The 11155-nt window shown below is 34.5% G+C and overlaps 1 protein-coding gene across 2 annotated transcripts; it reads left to right on the forward strand.

The window, feature by feature from the left end:
• Window positions 1-1204: 1204 nt before the first annotated feature.
• LOC145093596 (importin beta-like SAD2) lies at window positions 1205-10324 on the forward strand. 2 transcript variants are annotated; one of them, XM_079031785.1, is made up of 22 exons: window positions 1205-1479; window positions 1777-1912; window positions 2158-2245; window positions 2322-2471; window positions 3296-3458; window positions 3550-3734; window positions 3827-4000; window positions 4084-4229; window positions 4302-4425; window positions 4514-4694; window positions 4979-5138; window positions 5238-5279; window positions 6005-6123; window positions 6217-6415; window positions 7186-7317; window positions 7565-7668; window positions 8180-8359; window positions 8604-8743; window positions 8837-8976; window positions 9093-9244; window positions 9347-9473; window positions 9761-10324. In XM_079031785.1, exons 1-22 carry the CDS (start codon window positions 1390-1392, stop codon window positions 9925-9927), a joined length of 3099 nt encoding a protein of 1032 aa, XP_078887911.1. In that variant the 5' UTR covers window positions 1205-1389; the 3' UTR covers window positions 9928-10324. The 2 variants fall into 2 exon arrangements, with proteins under 2 accessions (XP_078887911.1, XP_078887910.1); XM_079031784.1 differs by having other exon boundaries at window positions 1206-1479; window positions 9090-9244.
• Window positions 10325-11155: the final 831 nt, after the last annotated feature.

Genomic DNA, 11155 nt, shown 5'->3' on the forward strand with positions numbered 1-11155 from the left:
TCCAAACCCTAAGAATGAAACCCTAATTGCCTTTTGAGTGTTTTGAGCTTGGAAGCGAACTTTGAGGGTGTTTTTGGTGATCTTGAAGGAAGAAGAACTCTTGGTGTGGCTAGAGCTTGTGGATCCAAAATCATCTCCAACTTGGAAAGCTTTTGGAGGTATAAAACTCTTAACTTGATGGTTCTTTTGATAGATCTAGTCAGGGCTTATTTTTATGCTTTTTATGGTCCTTTAAGCCATGCTTGAGAGTATGAGCTACTCCAGAAGCTAAGGATGATAAATCTTATTTCAAGGACCTGGAGTAGCTCATACTCCATTAGACTAAAACTACGGGACCAAAAATGCATACAACCTCTAGACTCACAAGATCTAAGCAAATAACACATCAAGATTCAAGCTTTATATCTTCAAATGATGTTTGAGGGCAAGATACTTCCGGATCCAAGATGCGCTGAGCTTCCAAGTTGATTCCATTTTTTTCTTCTTCCTTCAAGATCACCAAAAGCACACTTTTAAGCTCAAAATACTCACACAATGGATTAAGGTTAACAAGGGATGATTTGGGAGATGGAGGTTGATGAAGGAAAATGTCTTGAAGAGATAATGATGTTTAAATAGGGTTCAAACCCTAAAGCACTCTTATTAAGGATTGCATGATATGTAATACAATGTTAAAAATCAGTTTTCTACTCCACATTAGAACCATTTATTGATGGACATGACATAATGGTTATGGATGAAGAGAAACCTCAGATCAAAAAACAACATACAAGAAACCAAAAAATCAAAATCAATGAACAAATACGTTGTCCACAAACAAACAGTTAACTATCCAAACTTTACCCCAATATAACATCACAGTCCACATAGACCAAAACCATATGTGCCTAACCCAAAATTTTAAAACAAATATTTATCAACAAAGTTCAATTCAAACAAAACCTAATCATGAAAAGAAAAAGTACTGTAGGGATCACCTCCTAGTTAACACTACATCACCAGCAACTTCATTTAGCTTTCACCTTATTTTTTTTAGAAATGTACCCAAATCAATTTTCACAATTAATAGAAGTGATAGGGTTTTTACTTTTTAGACAATGTAACATAGTAAACAAATAAAATGGACGCCGAGGGGGGACGCGACGCGCCTATGCCATTCAACCATGGTCGTTAAACAACCCAAAAATTTACTCGGCTTGCTGTTGTTTCTCTAAACCCTAATGATTTAAATACATACTATTTTTTTCTATGTTGCCACTTGCCAGCCATCATTCTCTTCTCCATCTTCCAAGCTTTATGTAAACCCTAGAGGACATCACCAGTTAACTACCAGTTCTCTGAGGATTATTGATTCAGTCATCGGATTTTGATACGTAAGGAGAGTAAAAGATGGATCTTCCAAATCTTGCTATAGTTTTGCAAGCAGCACTTAGCCCCAATCCAGCAGAACGGACAGCTGCTGAAGCGAGCCTCAATCAGGTATATTGCTTCTGATTACGAATGTTATCGATTGATTATGTTTGAAACGGATGAGGATTCACAATTGTTGCTGTTGTACTTGATTTGCTGTTGATGCAATAATCATAATTCCGTTTATATAATACGTTTTTGATGAAAAATCGCAAAATTTGCATAGGTGGGGTATGTTTCGGTTTGGATATTAATTGAATAATTTGTGCAGGACTAGGCGTTGATACAATTTCTATTTCAAGTTTTTAGTTGCTTTTTGAGTTGAGTTCATCATTTAATTTTTTGATAAAACTATTTGCTTTTCAGTACCAGTATACTCCTCAGCATTTGGTGAGGATGCTGCAGATCATTGTAGATGGAAATTGTGATATGGCTGTGCGGCAGGTTGCCAGTATTCATTTTAAAAACTTCATAGCAAAAAATTGGTCACCCCATGATCCAGGTAAATCACCTTTTTGCGTAATATTTAATTCAAATATCTATAGCAGCTGAATATCGTTTTTAGATATAAAAATTTCAATCAATATACATCCAACATCCCCATACATAACATCAGTACCCATGTAGTAGTGGTTAAAATCCCATGCAAGTATACAACTGTCATCAAGTTCTCACTGAAAGGATGTATATGTTGTTGAAGTTATTTGTGTATTTCAAACTTTATAAGTAAAACTTATGCCATTGTAGACGAACAATCCAAGATTTTGCCAAGTGATAAAGACTTGGTAAGGCAGAACATCCTTGTATTTGTAGCACAACTTCCTCCATTGTTGAGGTAAGCATGGTTCCTTGAGTGTTTGCATCTGTTGCTGTTCATTCGTTATGAGTACAATTGTTATAATTGATTACAGGGCACAGTTGGGTGAGTGTCTCAAGACAATTATACATGCCGATTATCCTGAACAATGGCCAGGTCTTTTGCATTGGGTGACACATAATCTGCAAGACCAGCAAGTTTATGGAGCTCTTTTTGTGCTTAGAATCCTTTCTAGAAAATATGAGTAAGTACCTTATTTATGTGCCACATCCACTCTATGTTCTAATAATAACTTTAACTTTTTGCTTGATAGACCAGAATTAGAAGCTGTATTTTTACTTAAGCTGCTGATGCTGAAGATGATTGATGAAGTTACTTTATAAGTTTAATTTTGATAATGATGATGCTGATATTCTATATCTCTTTGCCTTAGACTGTCATAACTGATCTTTCTGTCTGGTGTTGCTTCCGTTAGTTATATTAGTCAAACTACAAGTACTTAGGATTGTTTTGGTACGAATTAAAACATTTTAATGCCATTAATATGTGCCACACCAAAATTAGATTTCTTATAGTTTCAGACCCAAACATAGTGATACTAAATTCACATGACGTAAGAACATTGATACATGCAGATATCTGTTGATATGGCATTAACTGGCATTTTAACTTGTTGAACTGCAGTTTAGCTGTTCTCTTTCATGAAAAACAAATCAATGCTTACCTTGTCCCAAATTACAGAATTATGATTGTGTTTGACAGTTTATATCATATATAACTAAAGCAGGTAACAAAATTTTAGTTACCTTTTTCTTACTATGTTGTGATAAATGAGTATATAATATGTATAATTCATAATCAACTAAATGTGCATACCAGGTATCATTATTTATATGCTTAGTTTCTGAGATGAAAAAGGAATAATCTTGGATATTATTTATCCTTGTCTATCTGAGTCTACAGAGCTATGTTGTTTTGAACAGTGAAGATGGATCATTTGCATCATTTTACATTATAAGTTATAAGCAATTCAACCCATTTTATTCTGATTGGTATTTATAATTATAGGTTCAAGTCAGATGAGGAGAGGACTCCAATCTACCATGTTGTGGAGGAGACGTTTCCTCATTTGCTAAATATATTCAGCAGGCTTGTTCAGATAGGAAACCCATCAATTGAAGTAGCAGATTTGATTAAACTCATTTGCAAAATATTCTGGTCGTCCATATATGTGAGTGAGTTACTATATCGGCATTAGGCTGCTATAAGATGACACAATTTGGTATTAAATGTTTTTTTTTTTTTTTTCTGTTGACTTTCAGCTGGAGATTCCGAAGAAATTGTTTGACCCAAATGTGTTCAATGCTTGGATGGTTCTATTCCTAAATATGTTGGAGCGACCCGTTCCATCAGAGGGCCAACCAGCGGATCCAGAGCTCCGCAAGTCATGGGGATGGTGGAAGGTAAAGAAGTGGACAGTCCATATATTAAACCGCCTCTATACCCGGTGAGGACTCAGTCACATTCAGATGTTTTTTTTTTTTTTAATTATAATTTTTAATTGTCTTCTTACTTTTTACTTTTTATTTTTTTTCTCAGGTTTGGAGATTTAAAACTGCAAAACCCAGAGAACAAAGCTTTTGCACAACACTTCCAGAAGAACTATGCGGGAAAAATTTTGGAATGTCATCTCAACTTGTTGAATGCGCTGCGTATGGGTGACTATTTACCTGACAGAGTTTCCAACCTTATTTTGCAATACTTGAGCAACAGGTCTGTTTCATGTAATGATCCATTTAATACTTTCCTTTCCTTTTCTTATCATATTTTGTTTTTCCTTTTTTTTTGTCCGTCAGTCTTTCCAAGACTACGATGTACAATCTGCTCCAACCAAGACTTGATGTTGTTCTGTTTGAGATAATCTTTCCACTTATGTGCTTCAATGACAATGATCAAGCCCTTTGGGAGGAAGATCCACATGAGTATGTGAGGAAGGGTTATGGTGAGTTAGTTTTTGACTCTCATTCTAATCTAAAGATATATCTATCTATTTATCAACCATACTTTTCTGCAGATATTATTGAAGACCTATACAGTCCCAGGACCGCAGCAATGGACTTTGTGAGCGAACTGGTAAGAAAACGTGGAAAAGAGAACCTTCAAAAGTTCATATTATTTATTGTGGAGATTTTTAAGAGGTATACATACCAATCTTCTGGCTATTTCATAAACAACATGTTAATTTGTCCCAACAATCATCGTCCTACTTTGTGACTGGTTGGTTAGATATGAAGAGGCTTCAATTGAGTTCAAGCCTTATCGACAAAAGGATGGGGCACTTCTTGCTATTGGAGCGCTGTGTGATAAATTGAAACAGACTGAACCATATAAATCCGAGCTTGAACCCATGTTAGTGCAGCATGTTTTCCCTGAGTTTGCCAGTCCTGTTGGTCATCTCAGAGCAAAGGTGATACTTTATTTTCTATTTTTTGTTTCCTTTCATTTCCTCTTCATTATATTATATTACTAATAAACAATAAAAGCAGAAACATAAACTGTCATAGAAATGAAGCAACATTGTTTTTTATGTATAAAAACAAGAAACAGATATATAACAAATTTTTTGAACTATATAATGTAAAAAAAGTTATTCAATGTTGTGTGTGTGTGTGTGTTGATTGATGGTCATTATCTTGTTGTATCCCTATTTGGTGGAAACTTTAAATCTAAGACATTATTTTCAAATGTTAGGCTGCGTGGGTCGCAGGACAATATGCCCATATAAGTTTCTCTGACCCAAATAATTTCCGCAAAGCACTACAAAGTGTTGTTGCTGGGATGCGTGACCCTGAGCTTCCAGTTCGTGTTGATTCTGTTTTTGCATTGCGTTCTTTTGTTGAATCCTGCAAAGGTAAAGTGCACAACTACTTGATCTTCTTTTATATTGTGGTTTCTTTCTTTCACACATATAGAATTTGATAAGCCTGGAAAATATTTATCTACTTTGCAGATCTTAGTGAAATCAGGCCAATTCTTCCACAGCTACTTGATGGTATCCTACTTTTGTTTCTTTCCATTACAGCATTGTACCTTTCACTTTTCACTGCTATAATTGGATAGATTTTGTATTTCCTGATAAGATAAATATTGAATGTACAATGCGATAATTAGGTAAATCATATAAAGTAAAATGTCTTAGAGCATCCACGGTAGTTGACCTTTCTTTCTTATTTTTGCCTCATAATGTTTTCACCAACTTTATTTAAAAAAAAACCTATCTTTACATATCATCTCCAATGCAAAACTTTTTTTTATTTTTATTTTTATTTATTTATTTATTTATTTATAACAATTACATGTGTATCTGCATCTATTTGAAATGTTGTTTAAAGACCCCTTATCTAATTTGTTGTTTTTGAACACATGTCATTTGATATCGATCATCTAATACAAAAAATGTTCAATTTTATTTTGTATATTTAACAAAATAGATTTCAAAGTTTAAAAAATGACTAAAGTGGTTGGATAAAATACCAAAAAACATTTTCCATTCCAATGGTCAACAAAGACTTGTTGAAATAGCAATAAGCTATAAAATAACCTTCCATTGGAGATGCTCATAACAGAAAGATTGGAAGTAGAATCCTGTATGTACTAAAAAGATATGAAAGTAGGATATGTTATAATAAATAAATAAATGGAAGCACGTTGCTACATAGTCATATATATGCAGAAAAAGTTGTACTGATTCATGGGTTACACATGGATTGTTTTCAGATTTTTTCAAGCTAATGGATGAAGTTGAAAACGAGGATCTGGTGTTTACACTTGAGACAATTGTTGACAAGTTTGGAGAGGAGATGGCACCCTATGCTATTGGCTTGTGCCAGAGTCTGGTGATTATTTTTTCCAATTGAAAATGTGAAGTGGCGCAGTTGCTCCTTCCCATTATAACTTTTTAACTTTTTGATGTGAATGTGATACTTCAGGCTGCTGCATTTTGGAAGTGTATCAATACTTCAGAAGCTGATGATGAAGCGGATGATCCTGGTGCTTTGGCAGCTGCGGGTTGTTTACGTGCCATTAGTACCATTCTTGAATCAGTGAGCAGGCTCCCTCACATTTTTGCTCACATTGAGCCAATTCTACTACCAATAATGCGTCGGATGCTTACGACTGATGGGCAAGGTAAATATTAAATTTACCCTATTTTTCAGATTTCACTACCTCGGAAACTTTATTCCCTTTTTTATTTATTAGCCATGAGTTTTACATACATCACCATCCCCCAAACATGCTTAGCAGTGCTTGTTAGGTTTGACGATTCCGATGGAATTGGAATTTGAGATGATTCCATTCCATTCTGTTTTTGCTTGCAAGGTTAATTGTATCTTCAAATTCCATGTTAGATGGATTCCACCATTCGTAGGGGTCCTTCCGCCTCTTTTCTTCCTTTCTTATTCCATCAGTTTCCAATTCATTTGGTTGATTCCATTCCTTACAGAAAAATTCTACAAACCAAATGTGCCACTAACACTTTTTTGGCTTGGGGATTTCGACAGAGTTGAAATATATGATTCCACTCCATTCAAAAACATTTGAATCCTGTTCCATCTCTTATGTACCAAACACATGACAGATTCTGATTCCACAGATCCCAATTCCTTTCAGAGATTCCAATCCATTCATTACAAGAATAATATTCAATGCCAAATAATTATAATTTATGAGAATAGTTTATAGTAATAAATGGAACTCCCAAGTATGGCATATATAGGGAAAGGGGTTAAAAGTTGAGCCCTTCTTTAGGAGGAGAAATCCACTAACCCTACACACATTTTTTTGCGAATTCTATTTTAACACCTGATTTTTTTGAACGGCTATTTACCACCTGATTCATTAAATGATGCATTTATCTAAGATCTGCTTAGTGCTTACTTTACAAGTTCTATTGCCAGATGTTTTCGAAGAAGTTTTGGAAATTGTATCATACATGACCTTTTTCTCACCAACAATATCCTTGGATATGTGGAGTCTTTGGCCATTGCTGACAGAAGCTCTTGCTGATTGGGCTATTGATTTTTTCCCAAGTATGTTCATTTTCTCTCAACCTAAATATTGTTGGATAATACAACAACATTTTCTGGTTGTATTGTATTCCATGCATCATTTTATGTTACTTTATTTCATACCATATTTTATAAGTTGTATCTTGGAGAACACACCTTTTTCATCTATATAATTTTAATATGAATTGGAATTTTCATTTCTTTTTTGTTCCTCACAAAGGAATTCTCATCTCTTTTGGTTCTTTTGCCATTTTGTTTTATGGTGCAGATATCCTAGTCCCACTGGATAACTACATATCGAGGAGTACAGTGCATTATCTGACATGCAAGGAGCCGGACTACCAACAAAGTTTGTGGAATGTGCTTTCAAATGTATGTTATATTGAACATATTTTTTTAAAGGCTCCCTGACTATGATATGAGGCTTTGTCGTTTGTTTTTAGGATTTAAGTTTACTCTAAATCCTAATTTTGGCTACTTTTAACTCTTTAGGGAACTTATTGATCCTAATTTAGCAGGTTTGCGTTATTATATTTACATACAATTAAACTACCTTCTTCATGTTTTCTTGATGAAAGTAGTTTTTTCTTCCATGATTGTCGCTTGCATAAATCTTCCATTTAAGAAGTCTTATGTAACAAACCTCGAACATAATCAATGGCTCATTGGAAAAGTACCTAGATACTTTTCCAGACATATATTTAGTGAGAATATGAACCAAGATCCTTGTTAGCAGTTAGTTACTTATGGAGATATGATATATACCTTCTCTGGCTTTATTTGGCAATTAAATTCCTTCTATCCTCTCTCATAGAGACATACAGCTGGTTTGGGCATGAAACTTGCAGTTGAAATTTTTTGTCTAATTTGTTCTTCTTGGCAGATAATGAGAGATAAAAACTTGGAGGACAACGACATTGAACCTGCACCTAAGCTTATTGAAGTAGTGTTCCAGAACTGCAGGGGCCAGGTGGACCACTGGGTTAAATTCTATATCGAAATCACGGTTGAGCGTTTGCGTGTAGCAGAGCGACCATACTTGAAATGCCTTCTGGTGCAAGTTGTAAGTAACATCTTTCAAAAAAAAATAAAATAGCAGCCTACTTTTATTGTTCAAATTAATTATTAAGCCATAAATCTACCCGATTATATATAGTCTTTGCTATATTTGTTTTAGGAAGAAACATAACATACATTGAAGAAGTAGAAGTTGATCTTGTTCATTTTTTCATGCTAAAAGACCTCTTGTTAGTTGTTATCATATTACTTTTAAACACAAGATGAAGATGGTGTTATTATTTATGCAGATTGCTGATGCACTTTACTATAACGCCCCGTTGACTCTCAACATATTGCATCAAATGGGTGTGGCTATAGAAGTTTTCAATCTTTGGTTCCAGATGTTGCAACAAACGAAAAAGAGTGGTGTGCGTGCCAACTTTAAGAGGTTAGTTTCAAGCATGTTCCTTTGCTTCCTGTTTCTTCTTATGATGCAATAGAATAGAATAGATGATATGATATTATTTATTATGCGTTTCAGGGAACATGATAAGAAAGTGTGCTGTTTGGGTCTAACATCTCTTCTTACACTTCCTCCGGATCAGTTGCCAGGCGAGTTCTTGGAGCGTGTTTTCAAGGCAACGCTTGAGCTGCTTGTTGCTTACAAGGACCAAGTAGCAGGTTTCACTTGCTTCTTTTATCTCATGCTCTGTGTGCATCTCAAACAGGCTTTTTATCATTTATATTATACCTTCTGATTTATTTATTTATTTTAAAATTTTATTTACGGTCAGAAGCTGCAAAGGAAGATCCTGAAGAAGATGATGATGACATGGATGATGGTTTGGAAACCGATGATGATGATGAAGATGATGATGGGGACATGGGAGTCGATGCAGAGGATGGTGATGAAGCCGATAGCTTGAGACTCCAGAGATTGGGTGCACAGGTTAGGTTTTGTTTGTCTCAAATATTTGTGTATTTATTTATTTATTTATAATAGAGAAAAAAAAAGAATCAAGAGTAAATCTATCTGGGTGTATGTACTCAGGCGAGATCATTCCGCCCAGCTGATGATGACGATGATGACTCTGATGATGACTTCAGCGATGACGAGGATTTGCAATCACCTATTGATGAAGTCGATCCATTTGTTTTCTTTATGGATACTGCAAAAGGTATTTTTTTTTCCTAAAACTGAAACTGGAGCTAAAAAATTTGGATTTTTGTTTCTTATTTGTATAAAGCAATTGATTTTCAGTTGCTTAAAGTAAAAGATAAATAGCAGTTGCCTTGGACCAAAAAATACAAGTAAAAAACAATTAAACTTTCAACAGGGTTTGTTTTGAAGAAGATAATTGTTAATATTGAATATGTTGGCAAAAAATATTGTAAAAATTTATTGACAAGAGGAAAAAGTTGAAAGATTTGTTAGAGTTATATAAATTGTAATTCCCCTGTACAGCCCTGCAAGCATCAGACCAAATGAGGTTCCAGAGGCTGTCGCAGACACTTGACTTCCGGTATCAGGCACTAGCAAATGGTGTTGCTCAGCATGCTGATCAGAGAAGATTAGACATCCAGAAAGAGAAGCTGGAGAAGGCTGCCACTGCATCAGCTGCCTCATCCTGATTCTTTGGTTGTCATTTATTCAGATTCATCATGTATTTATTCAAATTTTGCTTTTTGTCCCCTCCCCTCTCCCCTAATTCTTTGGTTGGCCTCCCTCCACTGGTCAACACTCGAAGGAATTCCTATGCTACGGGAGAGCGAGCATGCATGTCTTGTCTTCTTTATTTTTACTTGTGATTGATTGATTGCTTGATGTTTGTTTGTTTGTTTGCTTGTTTGTTTGTTTGTTTGTAGTTTTAGTCTTATTATCATCAATCATTATACGGGTCAAAAAATGTCCCATTCAGGATAAAATATACCCTTGTGGCTTGCTATTGTTTTTTTTTTCTTCTTCGTGTTGGAACAGTTATTTGTTACTTGGGTAACATTTTTTTGATGGTGAAAAGTTGTTTGTACATTCATCTTCTTTTCTGCCTTTTTATTTTTACTCTTGTCATTATGTGTATTCTTTTCTGCCTTTTTATTTTTACTCTTGTCATTATGTGTAAAAGGGTACAAGTACATGTAAATTAGATATAAAAAATCCAATCTATGTTTGCACTGTGGCTAATTTTCATAATGTGGTTGCTTTAACCGAGGTGTTACTATCTACGAATTGCAACTTCCACACTGCATAATTGGATTTCATCTTTGTAAATTACATATAAATTTCAATAAAAAATGGTCAAAGATGACATAAAAAAAAATTCTATAAAAATTGAAAAACACAGCCTATTTGTTATAAAAATTGAATGATTGTGTATATTTAATTGTATGGATATGGATAGAACTCAAAATTATTTCCAATATAATTATATACCATATATTTAAAATTATGTTATATTAAAAACAGTATTAATATTATTGGTTCTGTTCGGTTTATAATGATTTAGTTTTTGAGTAAAATCATAATCAAACCATATGGTTTGGTCTTTTACTAATGGTTTGGTTAAAATGGTTCAGTTAGGTTTTCCGGTTAATATAATCACCCTTACCCATAAGCTTGCATACACCTATAAAAAATACAAACACGTAAACACAAGCACAAAGACAAACAGACTTGTCGGCCAACCTAGACACCAAGAAATCCCATAGCGTTTGTAACAATCCGAAGTTATCCATCGCCGAGACCCAATTTGCCCGTAAGACCCGTTTTTAGCAATTCGTTCCGGTTTCGTTTTTAGGCTAAGTTATTCAAACTTATATGATTATTATAATCTAATGAGTGTCCAAACCCCTCAGGAACTCA

The sequence above is a fragment of the Lactuca serriola genome, chromosome 3 (assembly GCF_051521515.1).
Source record: "Lactuca serriola cultivar US96UC23 chromosome 3, Lser_US96UC23_V15, whole genome shotgun sequence".
Classification (NCBI taxonomy): domain Eukaryota; kingdom Viridiplantae; phylum Streptophyta; class Magnoliopsida; order Asterales; family Asteraceae; genus Lactuca; species Lactuca serriola.

What these genes read in the sequence shown, in the direction of transcription:
- LOC145093596 (XM_079031784.1), top strand. Translation starts at nt 1,390, where the DNA reads ATGGATCTTCCAAATCTTGCTATAGTTTTGCAAGCAGCACTTAGCCCC. An exon ending in TATTCTGGTCGTCCATATAT is followed by an intron (nt 3,459 to 3,549) that starts GTGAGTGAGTTA and finishes GTTGACTTTCAG; the next exon opens with CTGGAGATTCCGAAGAAATT. An exon ending in TCCAGAGATTGGGTGCACAG is followed by an intron (nt 9,245 to 9,346) that starts GTTAGGTTTTGT and finishes GTATGTACTCAG; the next exon opens with GCGAGATCATTCCGCCCAGC.